General features: G+C 33.3%; 1 protein-coding gene across 5 annotated transcripts in view; it reads right to left on the reverse strand.

Moving 5' to 3' along the window:
* The window catches only part of LOC110996534 (teneurin-a), an 80,586-nt gene that overhangs the window by 44,704 nt on the left and 18,637 nt on the right, over positions 1-17,245 (reverse strand). For 4 of the 5 annotated variants that reach the window (XM_045633067.1, XM_045633068.1, XM_022264262.2 and 1 more), the window contains one exon: positions 11,919-11,978. The exons of the other annotated variant lie outside the window; for it this stretch is intronic. In XM_045633067.1, the coding sequence (XP_045489023.1) occupies positions 11,919-11,978 (60 nt within the window). The remainder of the gene's footprint in view (positions 1-11,918; positions 11,979-17,245) is intronic. 5 annotated transcript variants of the gene reach the window in all.

A 17,245-nucleotide genomic window follows, 5' to 3' on the forward strand; every position in this document is an offset into this window, starting at 1 on the left:
TCTAAGTAATAAAGGGTTATTATTTTTTTACCTACTTCGAAAGAAAACCAGTCACTTTTAGGAATGACAATAAGGCTAATGACTTAAGGCGCCTTTTTGATTTTGTTTTAAAATCCTTTTTATTTTAATTTATTTTGGCAGTTGCTATGGCAGTCGTACCAGGGAGCTACAAAGTTAACGGAAGTTTCATACTATAATTTTTGACTTGATTTAGGGATATTAATTATTTAATAAGTGCTGTTAAAGAAAACACTTTTTTACCGGATTGAAGCTAACACCTTTTGTCTTTAGTGACCGTTACCATGCACGCTGTAAAGCACGCGAAACGACGGAAAACTAATTATCAGTTACTAATGTGTAAAAGTTAAGTTAATAAAAGACAAGAAAATCAATTAAAATCACCAACCGTGAGAACAAAATAGTTAAGTAAGAAAAGAATCTCGTTCACTCTTAATCGCAAAGTCGGCGCAATCATATTAGTAGTGTAGCGGTCCTCCACAATCCGTACACCTATATTTAAGAATTCAATGCAATAAAAGCAGTCTGGTCCAGTCCCGACCGTACAAGATAAATGGTGAAGACGCGTTCTCACGGCCCGTGCCTGCAATGCTCTTTTTGTTTCTGGTTTCCGAGTTAGAGGTCGGGCGCTTCGGAGCTAGTGACCGCTGCACGCGCGATTATAACGATAAAAACTATGCGACCACGCCACGGATGTCTAACAAGTTTCTACCTGCTGTGAAAATGGCAACGTGTTTTAATATGAATATTTTTTTCTTACTTACGGTACTTTTAATGTCAAGTGAGGAGAATGAAATGTACTGTTTGCAACAGATCATCTATTTGTTCAATCTGTGATTATTGTTTCTGTGTATTCATTATTTTATTAGTCTTAAGTATTTGAATATGTACAGTAGTGTTCTCTTCAGGCATCTAGTTTAACACCGTGAGCTTTTTGTTACAATCTTTTTACAGCAAAAAGATTTATAAGTTGAAGTTTTGGCATATATCTATCGATAATACAGGAAACTGGATTTATGTTAAACACAAATACAGTATTTACAATATTTAAACTTACATAGTAATTTAAATTTAAAAAGTTGGTGTGGCAGTGTATCTTTCCTTATTTTTTTTCTGTTACAGGAGGCAGACGGGCCTCAACTAATGTTCAGTGACACCGCCGCCCATGGACACTCGCACTGCCAGAAGGCTCGCAGGCGCGCAGCCGGCATTTTAAGAATCAGTACACTCTTTTGTTGAAGGTTTTCCTCGCTGTATTGCGATACTTATTCGTTAAGAAATGCACCAGCTCTGAGGTGGGAACTCACAAGCCAAGAGTCTTTACTCCAAAGGGGCCAAATCAAAGTTGCAGGATTCTTATATCGTAAATAATTATAAAACACGAGCTAAAATGTCGGCTTGTGTGCATAAAATAAGCACTCTTGCGTTAATTAGTGCGAGCTCGTGCAACACAACACCTCGCCTCATTATTCACCGGTTCATTAAGAGATGCTGTCAAAATCTTACTTTCCCGCCAACTTAAAATATCTATCCTGTCGACAATAGCTTCTGTCGTCGCACTCATTCATTGTTATTCGAGACGCAACATTTTTGTCGTTAGTTTATCGTATTACATTTATTATTGAGAATTTAATTAAAACGAAAAGTGTATGTAAAAGTAGCTGACGCCAAAAAATGCTGGCAGACGATCTGCGAGCATTTTTTTTTATGTTTGCAAATAGTTATTGACTGTGGTAGACTCGGGTTTGCCAGTGACCAATATATATACCGCCGGTTTTGGCCGCACCTATTACGTCACCGTGTGTTAGGTTTTTATTTTCGTTACGGAAGTTCTTGATTCGGCCGCCGCACTTAAAGCACGCGGTAAAATCTATGCAATAGCTAAAAACCCGATATTCGAGTACCTACTGTAATCATTTTTTAACCATCTATCAGCCTCTTGGCTTTTATCAGATTTTATGCCATGATTTATATTTGAGGAAATTAGGGAATGCACATCTAATAATTTGTTGTAATTCGCAAACTATCAAAGTTAGACGAGTCTGGCCCTTCTCAGCCGAAACACGCCATCAGTTCACCTTCTATCTCTTTTAGACCATCTTCCCCAGGGTGGCCGACCTTCCTTTTTTCTTCTCCAGTGGGAAAAGCAATGTGACCGCCATTTTCACTTTAACTTTTTTGTTTGTGGTACGACTGTTGTTTGTAAGACGTATTACTGAATTTTTAAATTTAATTTCAACTGAAGAATAGATGTATCAGTACTAATTTAAGACAACAATACAACAGATAGTCCGTATAATTAACGATGCATTCAAATTCTCAACTTAATTGCATCGACTGAATGAAACACATTCATAATTGTACTGTCGGGCGAAAGGTTCAATGATTACTCTGTTGATTGTTCAATTTGTCCATTGTGTAAGTAACATGCTATTTATTTATTTCGTACTCTACAACACAAAAAATATATATATAAAAACAAACACTAAAAATATATACAAAGATGGAATACATAATTTTACAAAACGATCAATCCTTTACAAAATGGAAAAAGCAATAAAAATCATTCAATACATTTGACTAAGTAGTAGTGATGTGTGATGCTGTAAAAGTGAGGGTATGTACGTGAAGTTACAGGTATGCTCATACTTTAATAATTAAACGATAAAAGTTTAATGCCTTATTTATTTATTTAGTACTCCTACAGCTAACATAAATTATATATAATTACAAACAAACATACTGAGAATATAGCCAAAGATGGAATACATAGATGATACATAGTACATTTAACAGCAAAGATAATTAAAAAAAGGAACAAACAAACAAAAATTATTTAATACATTTGACTAATTGTGATTTAATTTATTTAACTAAGCCTAAATTAGTTGTGTTGTGTGATGATGTAAAAGTGTATGTACGTGATGGTGTGTATGTGGGGTGTGCTCATGATATGTGTGATTTTGCGCTATAGATATTCTTAATACATTTTTTAAGAAAATTCCGCGATAACCTAAACAAATCAAGGCCCAAATAGTGGTCATTGTATGTCCGGGCAGCGCGATACAAAACTGAGTTTTTAGCATAATTAGTATTGATTTGAGGAACGTGAAACAAAGCACGACTACGAATTTTGTATATCTTATATCGTAGTCTAATGAAAAATATTATGTGACACGTCTACTGAATATCAGAAACATTACTCACTGGGCTTCCAAACTACATTGTCTTACCAAACTAGTAACTGCAATTGTATACTGACGTTTGCAAACTATTTAATAGCCTGTGTTTAGTAAAAGTAACTAACTATTATTGACACTTTTAATTGACGTTTGATGTGCTATATGTCTGACAATAAATTTGTGTGTATGTTGGTATGTTTATGTTAAAAGATTTCTTTTAAAATTGTGTATATGTTATAAAATGCATTTTTTTTAATATATGTTGATACAATAATCCTGATTTGATGTCTATAAATTTAGAAACAACTCGATTATGTTTCTTTCATTTGATTGTTCTTAAATTTAATATTAAATTCCATCCTTATAAAATAATTGTATTGGGAGGATCCATTCGTTAACTATCACACCCATAACTATAAATAAAATGTAAACGATTTCTCTGTCAGACGTTAATCTAAGATTAAATTAACTGACGCAAATGAAATAATTTTTTTGAATTAGACCACCTAAAATGGCACTTTTGAATGTTAAATAAAATAAAAATATGATCAACTAGAGTTGCCCCTTCCAAAAGGTAGTTTCATGTGGAGAAGAATGGGCAAGAGACTTCACACTTACTCTTTTAAAATTGAATTTACAATATTTGTATACAAATACAAATAAAGTTAAATATATGTATAGACTGTGTAGTGTGTACTCCTAAAACTACTATACCGGTCTATTATTGTAGTATTTTTAAGACGTTGTTAATAAGTCATTCTTCATTATACTAGTACATTGTCTAAAAATTTTAACACAGAGATGATGTAAAGGAACAGAACATTTTGAAATACTTATTGTGACAGACATAGTAGAAAAGACTAGTTAAGGCTTTAGATCTTACTAGGATCCGAACCAATTCAAAAAAAGACTTGCAATTTTAAAAAGGCCGGCTTCACAATCGTCTTCTGCCATTGAGTATCCATGGTCGGAAATATCACGTATAGGCGATCCTCTTCCCAATTTGCTTCTGTTCTAAAAAAATTAACCTTAGGAATAAAGAGCTCTTTGGAGAAAAATCCAATCATTTATTATAAATTAAAAATAAATAATAACTCAAGTCTCAATGGATCTTGGCCTTAATGCATCCGTTCCTTTGATCATCAACATACACAAATAATCTGACTGTTCGTTGATTTTTGGGTTTCAGCCTTCGCGGTAGGAGCAAGCGTTAATACTGACCTCAGCGTTAAAATTCGCTCGACTAGACATACAAAGCAGTATATATTATTTAAAATAAAAGTTCTAATTTCAAATGTTGTTTATAGAATTGTTCGCTCACAATTATCAGTCTCATTCACTCATTCAAATTTATAAAAAAAAAATTTTAAATTCTTACTGGCCTAACCAGAGATAAAATCATTTTAGCCGTTCGTTCGATAGTAATATCATTCATTATTTATTACGTTTTCAGCTGTACATTTGCAATTCAACATCGGGATTGAAATAGAGTGGAAATCATTGAACTCGCCACAATTATTAATAACTTTAGGCGTGTTTGTTCTATATGGAGTTAGGTAACATTCATGAATGGAAGCTACGCAAGCTTCAGCGTTCCAGATTCAGTAGATTTACTGTTATTTACGTGTCCTGTAAAGAAATAGAATAGACTGCGATACATTAAAAATAATATTATTACAAACATACAGGATACGTTTCAAATAATCCTTTTAAAATTGTTATTTATTCTAGTTCAAGTTATTAACATTATTTTTAATAAATCTAAATCGCCGTAATTTTGACATAATATGTACCTTTTTGTTTTAATAAATTAATAACTACATATTTATTATTATTATAATTTTGTGTCAGCGTTGACTGGTTGGATAATAAATTCCTTTTTCAAACACTTATGTGTTCGAAGTTTGAATTTCGAGTAAAGTCCGAGTCTATATGACGCATTCCATATTTGAATTAAGTTAATATTTAACGTTGTTCATAAAAAGTAAAAACGCTCTTTGACATACAGGCATGGTTTGAGCGTAAAGAAACTAACACTAAATATAGAATCGTTCAAAATTTAAATGAGCTAGAATTATTATGGAACGTTCGACACATTCGAATTTAGAATATAATTGTGGCGGTTCAAATTCATTTTGCGAACCAGCAATAGATTTAAATTGAAAGGAAAAAAGTAATGTTATATTCACAAAACCTTAAAACATTCGAAATATAATTTAAATTAAGCTAAAATGGTAATTGTTATTTTTGGAACATTATACACATTCTAAATTTGAATGTAGTTTTATACAAATGTGGTGTTTGTGCATGTGCATTTCGCGATAGTTTTTTTAAGAGGAAATGAGATAAAATTAACATTGAATTTATCTCATATAATTTTTAAAACGTTCGAAATTTAAATGTTGATTCGGCTAGAATTCTAATTGTTATTTTTGGAGCATTCGAAATTTGAACATAATTTATTTGATTATAGCGTTTCTTTAAGAACTTCCAATTGAGGCTCAAGCTAATTACGATCGTAATATAACCTGAAAAGGTTTATAATAAATTAATGAATGAGATAGTTACGTTAAAACTCATAAGCAATACGCAAACCGCGGTATATTTAGCGAAATTCCTTTTCCCAGAAATGTCAAGCGACGGAAGTTCTAGTAAATAATTACCAACCTCTGTATTTACGAGCGGCATCTACTGTAGTTCCGATAATCATTTTAAATTAATTCCTACTTTGTCCTAAATTATACGTACGGACATAAGTACTTCATATATCTTAACTACGAATATTTAAATGAAATAATTAATTAAATTATAAAATATTTTTTTATTATACTATCGTTACAATTAAGATATAACTTCATATTACTTGCGTAAAGTCAATGTTTTAAAAAATCTTAAAGTACTTTAATTAACATTTCGTAGCAACATCTCGAAAATAATCTAAAAATTATATATACTATTTTAATTATTACTTTTTTTAACCCATGTCTCAAATCACTACGATGACGTCATATCCTGAAGCTCGCTAATAATTTTTTTTCGACCGTTATATATCCTATATTCATAATAGCCATTACGGTCTTTTGTCACTGTGACTGGTGGTCTCTTAAGGTTGGATCCATACCTCTTCCATAGCTATTTAGATAGGTCTACTACAACTATAAGGTCTTTTGAATGTATTAGTACATTCAAAAGACCTTATAGTTTCAAAAACATTCCATGATAACAGTATTCTAGTAATTTATATTGATATATAACCTGTATTTCCAAACTAAGTATTTGTACTTTATAGTTTGAAAATACCTAATCCGGAATATCGCGAAAATGAATGCTGTTGATACAGAATAAACGACCAATTACCGCCCAACGCAGCAGCGCAACTAATCGTGCTCACGCGCATAAATCAACTCAATTTTCGATTAGATACTAAGTATAATATTAATTTAAAAGCTAATCTAAAAAAATTAATATTATTTTTATGCCAAAAATTACCTGCAAACTCTCTGTCTAGACATTTTTATCATAGTCCTTAATTTTCTAGAATAGGATTAGATTTTATTATACTTTAGGCCGGTACTTAAAAATAAAATTATAAAATTTTTGACATTCTTTGTACATACAAAAATACACGTGATTTTTGGTGGAGGGTTGGGGAGGTAGTCTTAAACCTCACCACGTATCACCATGGGGGAGGGAGGGGTTCAAAAATGTTAAGAAGCATCACGTGATTAATGGACAGCCCCCAACGTGTGGTATTATACCTCAATCTAACTCTAATCCACATTGAATTACCACGAAGCAATGAAATTAAAATCGCATTTTGAGACCCTGGAGAATAAACATTGTTGCTAAAACCCTTACTAAAGCTAAGGAATACCGGTTTCTTTACCGTATCAAAGTGTTTAAGTTCTATTCATATTTCCGCATTATTATTACATTTATATAGCATATTAATTCTACGTAACAGATATCAAAGGCTAAAATAAGAATAATGATTGTAGGGTGTCTTTCACGACGATCGTTCAGTGAAACGGAAAATGGTTTTACAGAAACCCCTAGTTCGTATTGTAACCGTTCAATATTATTTCGTAAGACACAAAGAAACGGAAGGCCCGTGCCGGTTCGCCTCGGGCGTGGTAATATTATCTTCCCCACAGATTCAAGTTACACGGTCAATACTTTTTGGTGGATTGAAAAATGTTATCACTTTCCATCCCCTTCTAATGATATTGATACTATTTATACAGCTTGTGTTTAAGTCATATTGGCTTGGTGGCTTCAGATTACTATCTAGGTCCCAGATTCGATCCCCGGCTGTGCGCCATACTCCATTCCATACTCGAATGATGAAACTTAAACCTAAGTATCTGTGGCTAGATCAGGAGGCTAATCACCTACTTGTTGTTAAACTTATGTTATTTCTGATTTTGATATAACCGCAAATTGCTGTGGATCCAGACCGTCCAACGCTTCGCCAACTGGTTTAGGAGGCGCATCTGATGTTAAGTGATATCGCCGCCCATGAATACTCTTAATATCAGAGGGCTCGCGAGTGCGTTGCTGGAATTTTAATCGGTGTCGGTTCACTTCTTTTAGGGATCACTAACTCTCATTTATAATCCGATCGCGTAGAGAAATACCAAGCGTAGACTCCATAGCACGTTGTATAGAAAAAAAAATTACCTATGTAAAGTTATTAGAGTCGTCGAGAGTTAAAGTTGGCCTATTTTATGAGTCGTAGTTCACTTAACACACTGTATACGTGCTAATGATAATATAAATAAATAAAAATCTGCGTTTACTGCACGTTATGCGACAAAATTGCCATCTAAAGTACTAATATATAATTACTAAACGAATACATCAGCCAATAGCTTGTATTTTTCACGATATTCCTTTCTCATTCTCTCTCAATCGCTCTCTCCCTTTCGAAAAAAACGCTGCACATCTTCGTGACGTTTCATCCGTAATAATGTTACCCTCATGCACCAAGAGTTTCACTTAATATAGAATGTTTAAATATGATCTACTTCCATTAAGTAAACTGTCATAGACACTTTACTTAATGGAAGTACTGTCTCGTAATATCACTGATTATTTGTACTACTGCACATGTTGGCTTGTAAACAAGCACCGCTGGTAATAAAAAATTATAGCCCTAAGATAATGACTTTGACATACAAAATCGAAAGCGCTATAAATGTTCCAAGTAATAAATATGAAGATCGATTAAATCGTTCTATGATGGCTCTGTACGAGTGTAAGTGTAAGAAGTGTTTTAAATTTAAATTTAGAATACCAAATGCAGAGTGGTTTTGTGTTTATCTGTTTACATATAAAATCTATTATCAAATTTTTATGGCGCGAGTAATGTTTTTTTTTTATTTTTTATAACTGTAAATAATCACAGACCATAAATAGTCTTTTTACAGACTAAAAATTTATTTAAATCTTCATTGACAAAATCAGTATGACAACATAAAAAAGGGTGTCTGCATTGTCAAGCGATCTATATCTATCTATATCAATACATATAATAATAAAATTCCTAGATTCAGAGTAAAGAATATCTTTACCTAGTAACTATTTTATATTGTTTAATTTTCTATTTATCAATTTTTAATTAATATTATTATAACTAAACTGGTGCGCGAAGTACAGGAGTGTTCAGTAAATTTAAATTTAGAATACAAAGTGGTTTTATGTTTATCTGTTTACATCTACTCGTATAATCAATATTTTATGGCGCGGTATTACGTGTTTTTTTTAATAACTATACCTAAATAAAACGTCACAGACCATAAACAATATTTTTTACAGACAAAATATACTCTTGAGTCGTTATTACGTAAGTTTTAGACATGTGCAATTAGTAATATCAAATCAATAATTACTAGGGTTTTTATGGTTTTAAATTTTCTATTAGGGCGTGGAGAAAAAATGAGTTTCATTTGCAATGGTTTGTCGAACAATTGGTCTTACTAAGGGGCGTTCGTCGCTGCACATCCCTACAATTGAATCGAAATGTTCCTCATCTCCATTTTTATCCCATACTCTGTTTATGGACCATGAAATTTATTAACTATATTTTATAAATTAAACACGGTCGGTTTGAATTACGTCGCACCATTTGAGGAACCCGCAATTTATTTTGGGGACACTGTAAGTCAATTTTGTATATTGCTCATGCTGCAGTAATAACAGAATTTAAAAGCACATTGGCCAACAAATATCAATAATGAGGTCGTAGGTTCGCTTCCTGATAGTGAACTAATTAACAAACGCGAACGGTGAAAGAAAACATCGCGAGGAAACCGACTTGCCTTAGACACAAAAAGTCGGAGTGTATCAGGCACAGGAGGCATATAACCTACTTGCCCATTACGTTGACAAATTATCATTAACTTTGCCTACAATCCCATAATAATAGCAGAACGGATGAGGAGAACTGGCAAGAAAGTCTTCTTTCCGCCGTAACTCAAGTCTTGGTAACTTGTAGGCACCATTACATCATGCTCATTACATGTTAAAGCACTTACTGATAAATAAATAAATGACAAATAATCATAATATAAAACGAACTATTAACTTATAAAACTCTCTTTCAGACAGCGAAAGTATTTACGTCGTTAAAAGTCATAAATTCAATCAAGTATTTCAATTGTTTTATTTCAATTCAATTTATCGTAGCGTAAACAAAAATCAAAACATTTTAAATCGAGCACTATTGTTAACGATCAATTATATAGCTTAAAATACCCAGTCTCCGGGAAGCTGTGTAAATATTAATTAAATTCAAGCAGGTCACGAAAACAAATCGATTGTTCGAGCGCTGTTATTGTAGTCGTTAGTTTCAAGTGGAGGGCGAGCCAGTAAAACTTAACTCGCGCAGAGCTTCACGGCTGACCGAAGCAAATAAATGATAAGAGTATCGGGTCATTGGTTTTGCTTCGTGGCACTTGAATTGCTATTACTTGTCTTACTGGACCATTAAATGTTTACATATGTTTGTAAGGATGTTTGAATTTTGCATAGTTCATATAACGCAATAGAAGTAAAATTAAATTAAATAAATTAAGTAATCTAACTGTTACTGCTAAAAGGAAGCTTCCATGAATAATGTAAAATACAATATAAACTCAAAACTGAACTACTCAATACAATAATAACAATGGTTTATTTGTTGTTTCGAATAAACGCGATCTCAAGGCACTATTACGTTTAAAATGTCTAAAGTAAAACAAATGTCTGTATCGTATTGTTTTTGTTACTACCCTAAGAATTAAAAATATATTCATCTTTTAATTAGTAATACATAATAAGGCAGACATAACGCTATTTATACGTAATTTCAAGTACGAAATTTAAAAACATCTCAATTCGGCAATGTATAAGTCATCACATGAAAAAATCATGCAAAATACGTTCACTTCAATAATCCAGGATGTTGATATGTCTCCCTTGCAGTGAGTCTTAGAATGTTTGCTTGTGCAGGTGTGGACTGTTTACACCATGCGCAAGCGATCTGTATCTCTGGTGCTCTCTAACATGTGGACTGACTGTATGTGGATATGGTAACTGTGTGTGTGGTTTCGCTGCGGATGTGTGTGTGCGGGGCGGGGTTAATATAATAAATTTTTAAGTTTATTATTGAATTAATAAAATAAAATAAAAAAAACACCTGACAACATACACTTCGGTGGCTCGAAAAAGATCATTGCTCCTCCAAAACTGCACAAAACGAACGCATTTGAGTATATGAGGGCAAGACTATCACCCACACAACAACATCAACAAGTGTCAGGAGATAACAACAAAAATATAGTAGCCTCCGCAAAACTGCAAAGAACTGACCCATTCGCATGCATGAGGTCTAGATCACATTCTTTGACTGAAACAACAAAACCAAAAGCTTAGCAATCTCGAGACATCGGTAACCGGACAAAAACAACAATTACAAGCACAGAACATTTGGAAAAGGAAAATCGCCCCAACCCGGCTGGTCACCGTGGGGCAAGAGACCAATACCCCCTAGGATTGCCCCCTCCCAAAAAACACAACATACATACATATGCACACAAGGCAATCATACTGATGGGAGATTTCAATGGCCAGATTGGTAAAAGATTAACAAACGAAAATCACATACTAGGCCAATTCAGCACAGGAAAAAGAAATGATAACGGACAAAGACTAATACACCTGGCACAGGCACATAACCTTAGGATATTAAATAGTTTATATAAGAAAAACAAAAATAAAAAATGGACCTGGATTTCTCCAGACGGGAACGTGAAAAATGAGATAGATTTCATATTGTCAAATAAACCTAAATTCTTCAAGGATGGGAAAGCCTAGGGGAGGCCTATGCCAAAAGGCAAACTGATACCGAAAATTGAAATAAATCTAATGTATATTTGTTACAGGTTAATCAGTAATAAAGGCTATTTTTATTTTTATTTTTATTTATTTTATTTTATTTTATATCACACTTTTATGTACCTAATATATACAGCAATAAAGGCTTTTATTATAGCAGAATAGGGTTCAGTTAGTAAGATAGATAACGCATACAAAATGTGTGACACGCCAGCGATCGTAATCCCTTCCAATGCTAGTCGAGTGTTATTGGTGTCTCCTAATTACGTTCATAGCTCGGTTAGAGTTATGGTAATGTTCGGCAACCTCCGTAGATATCTCGCCAGTGTCTCTGATACTTACGACTCGGCATTAAGGCTCTGTAGGGCGAACCATTCGTTAGTCACGGCCGGTGACATGTACCTTGGACAACCAAAACTATTATTAGAGATTTCATCTGTTAAATTTCGTCACACATTTCGTTGCGATTTCCTTGTAAACACAATTGTAGTGAATCTTAGCGGTAAATGATGATCCGGACGCAAACAAAAGCACTAGACACGCAAAGGTACCATGAACTAAAGGGTAAAAGGAACGTTGTAAAAAATGAGTTACGGGCTTTGTTTGTGGAGAGTTAAGTGCAGTCGACTGCCGAGAGCTCGCAGCCGTTTGTTATCTCATGAGTCCTCAGCTTGGACAAATGGAGGCTTCCTGTGTGGTCCCCTTTAGCCTTACAATCTATCGAAATACATTTCAATAAAAACCTATGATAATCTAATTGAAGTTTATGTATATATGGAATATGGAGTTCAGACACGTTCGAATTCTTCGCGATTTAATTGTAACGGATTAAACTGTACCTACTGGTAGTGGGCTGATCGGTTTTAAAGAAAGCAAAAGTGCCTATGTCCTGTTTTGCTGGTTTTTTACGATTATTTTTATTTATTTGTAACATTTATCAACATACATATTTATTTATTAGAACTTTATTAATGACTTTATACAGAAATTGGTAATACATTTCATAATATGATTATTAGATGGGTTAGTAAGTTGTGAAAATGTCAGTTAGTTTTTTTGCATCTAGATTATATTAGAATAAAGAATTCTCCATATTTTTCCATTACTCTTTCTTTTTTTTATCTGACTTTTCTCAATGCATTGTTTAGTTATAATTATCTTGTTTTGATGGCCTTTACATTGAAATTGCTTGATTTTATTTATGGTGACGTAACGCTTTTGTATATGTAATAGATCGCTTTCCATACGGGGATCATATTATAACATATATCGTGTATATGTGTATGATGCGGTAAACTTAAATAAACCGATGCAGCCGTCTGTAGATTCCAGATTGCATTCTGGGAAATGTAAATTCTAAATTAAAAAACCACCCCATGATTTAAATATTTTATAATAAACTTTTATTATTTATGACTTTGGGAACTTCCGAATTATAAATATTCAAATAAGGGTCCTAAATAAATCTAAACGATGTGTAAACATTGCATATAGTCTATTCATTACGGAAATTTATAGTTGACAGTATAAAGTTAAACGGGTTTGAGCAGGAATTAGATTCACTAAAATCTATTGTAAAGATTATTAGCTAACCATTGGTGAAGGAGAAAGCTTGAGGGATCACCTACTTGCCTAATAAAACACAAATGACTATATGGAACCAGCACCCACCCCACCGAAATATTTCCGAACCAATTCGACTTAGGTTCCTTCAAGAAATGAGCGAAATGACTTAAATGGCCGGCAAATCGAGTCCTCTGGCATTGAGTGTGTCCATGGGCGGTTTTTTTTTATAGAACAGGGGGCAAACGGGCAGGAGGCTCACCTGATGGTTCCATTTAACATCAGGTCAGACTCCTGCCAGTTTGCCCACGTTCTATAACAATAAATTGAGTACGCGTGCTCAACGCGCTAACGCGTTCACTTAACATCAGGTGAGCCTATAAAAAAGTTAAATTTAAATACTCAGCATTGATTTAAAAACGTTTTAAAAATTGAAGAAAAACTAGCGACAGTAAAACGTTATTCACATATAATGAATTTCTAATTTTAGTCTGACGTCGGATCAATTTGACACACCCATAATTGCTGGGAACGTCAGTGATATGTTATTAGTTAAATCAATAAGTTTATATTTTTTAACTGTGACATTGATTCGGTTGTGAAGATATCACAACAATTACTTCAATTGTTTTTATACAAATTAAGCTAGCTGTGGGCGTTAAAAAAATGTAATTTACAAAATATTTATTTACTTCAATTGAAATTACTTCAATTGTTTTTATACAAATTAAGCTAGCTGTGGGCGTTAAAAAAATTTATTTACAAAATATTTATTTACTATAGATATCTTATATTAATTGTAAAACACATCGTAGTTAATTGAAAAGGGTTAAAACTGATGACGGATATTATCAATTGCACCCTGCTATCAGCACGCGTACTCTGTAATTTCCAATTTTATTGAACAAACAAAAGGGGAATAAGAATCACGTGATAACGTTGCCTTAAATAAAACGCCAATGGGCAGTCTTAATGCCAAAGGATTCGCGAGTGCGTTGCCGGGTTTACCGTCTGCCGTTTTGTATGCAAGTTAGATGCAGTTCCTATCAGTAGCGCTAATGTGAGATCGGGCCCGCTGTCGGCTGTCGGGCGCTTCCTGACTTCGCAAGTTTTTATTTAGAAATGTTAATTAGGTGTGCAGTGGTGAAAGATTTAGGTACACAGTAGGTAGGTACAGGAGTTTTAAAGTAAAATATGTTATACTCTTTTTGAATGAATGATCATGGTAATGATGATAATATATAATTAGAAATTATTCTCATATTCTTGGGATTGTTTTGTTTATTTTAAAAGGGTTAGAACTGTCGAAAGATAAGAGCGGACCAACTGAAATATATCTTATAGATTTTACTGATAGGGACGCGTCAGATGTCAGTTTGACGTGACAAAATATTACTAAGTAAAAATAGATGTTCATTATAACTGAAGAATGCGTTCACTGAACTTTTAGTAATCACCGCAACGGACATTTAAAACGATATTGTAAAAATAAAAGTTAATAGACAAGTAATATTTATTTTATTTTTACATTTTGGTACGGAAACAGGAAACAGATGATTACATATACATAGTTATTTAACCTAAACAATATTTGCAAATCAGAAGTCCAATTACATGCACATAGAATTCTAGTGGCATCTTCATCTTAATCTCGATAAATTTATAGGCAATTATAATCCTGTACGTTATAACTGAATGAATATAGAATAAAGAATATCTCAACTCTTAGCGGTTTAAGCGAAGATTGCAGACAAATCGATCTTATGCATTTGTTCCAAGAACCAATGGGAATACACAATGTTGAATAGAACATAAACCCAGCAATCTATACAAACTCAATCAATACCGTGGAGACAATAGACATCTCTTATTGAAAACGGAAACTATTACAAACGCGTCATTGTATTCAAAGCCTCGCCTTAGTAGATTATTCAAAAACTTGTTTACCACGACATTCAGTCAGAATAATAATAATAATGTCGATTTTATTTTCATATTCATTATTTTTATATTTCTTCCTTCCTCAGATGGTGTTAGTAGATATAGGATGTCTTATTCTCTTGGGTAAACGCCTTCTCCAAGCCTTTTCAGTTTTTGCTAATAGTCTGTCACTCTTTTCATGCTATTTCTATCAGTCATTAACTTTTGCCCTGTCCATTGTTCTATTCCTCCTCTATCATTATGTTGTATATGTAATTAGTCAATAATTTTTAATTGAAATATAATTGTGACATAGTGATCATTGTCTAATACTATTCACGTTCTAACTTTTACAACTACATAACTAACCATTTTAGGCAATGTTAACTCAATGGCGTGTTTCAGCCACAACTCAGCTGAGCAAGGGTTGTTTGAGGAATAAAATTAATCGAGCGATCTATGACGTCATACAGCGCCCGCACGCACAGCGCATGAGTAAAAAATCTCAGAAGTAGAAGTTGACGCATCCTTTTTTTTACATATACGACAAACGATGTCAAACAACAATTTTTTTTGGTTTGTTTTTTTTTTTTGTTATAGGTAAATAATAAATATATAAGTAGGTGATCAGCCTACTGTGTCTGACACGCCATCGAGATAGTATATATCCTTTACTAGCGAGTAAAATTGTAACACTTAAGTAAAAAGCGTTCTTAAAAATCTTTATATCCTGTCGTCTCTCTGAAATGTCTAATGTAGAAATTCAACTGTCATTTATGGTGTCTATGGGTATAGATTGTTTTGGTGGCGCGTTTGATAACTTAAGAATGCAAGCTGTTGATGCCTTGAAGGATTTACGATCAGTGTTGTCATGGAATTGTTGTCGTAATCCCGGATTATCCTTTGTCTCAAACCATACATCGTTGATAAGATTTATGTCTTTGGAAATGGGATTTTTATACCGAGTTTAAGCTTATAAAAACCTGTGTAAAGTGTCTGCGTAGCGAATATATTTAACTAAATTATCGTAACCAAAATTCACTTCATAGATTACAGAATTCAGAGAAATGATATGTATAATGTAGACTGAATCACTTATAAATAATTACAGAAATATGTGACAAAATTGATCTAACACTAGTCCCTATACTAGGGAGTTCCTACTGTAAATAAAATTATTCCGTGGTATTCAAGTTTAAAACAATTTCTTAAAGGAAAACTAGACTTACATCAATATGACTTACTTAATCAAACAAAAGTCGTCTAAAACGTTAAATATATGTGAATATATAAGTATATTTGAGAGTGTGGGTAACAGTTCTAAGCTATCTGTGTTTGTTGGAACCTCAAAGTCGTGCCAAAATATGTAGGCATGTCAGTGAATTTTTCTTCTGTATTGCATGAATCTAATTAAGGTGTTCACTTTAGAAGCAGACGGCCAACACAGACGATTCGACGATAACAACCCTAATGAAATGATTGTATCGATATTATTACAGAATAAGTAGATAATTGAATTTCCTGCGAGTATACGATTTGAAGTGCGCCGACTGTTCACGTTTTCGCCCCTCTACGTTTTATTAAACGCTTCCTATAATTATTATACACTTAAGATGCTAAAACAGTTCTCAAGCACTCGAATCTGAAGTGAAACAGAACAGCGTTGGGAAAGTAAATAACTTATGCATACATATCTAATGTATGGCACTCGCGATGTTCATTCGTTTTTCGTTCGTTCGTTCGTACGATCGTTTTTTTAAGTAATACCGCATTTTTTACGGTAAATCACAAAACAGATTTTATTTTATTTTTACTTATGTAACTTAAATGACGTTGTGGCTTATGATATTTTCTTTTGAATTATTGTATGTAAAGGGAGGATAAAACTTGCTGAGTTTCTTGCCCGTTCTTCTCAGAACAAGACCTCCCGGTAGTCTTGCGAACGGATGGCGTAGTTTTGCTCTTTCGCGAATTTTGTAACCGTTTTTGACATTCATAAGCATGCCTTAAGTCGCATCTAAATTGAATAAATAAATTTTGATTTGATTTTAAAGTAAATATGTTATGTGATACCGCCGCCCATGGACGCTCACATTACCAGAAGGCCTGTAAATGCGTTAGAGGCAAAATAGAAATTGTTAAAATACAAATACACTAAGGTAAGGATATAGTAAAAATATAATTGA

The sequence above is a fragment of the Pieris rapae genome, chromosome 22, assembly GCF_905147795.1.
Source record: "Pieris rapae chromosome 22, ilPieRapa1.1, whole genome shotgun sequence".
NCBI lineage: Eukaryota > Metazoa > Arthropoda > Insecta > Lepidoptera > Pieridae > Pieris > Pieris rapae.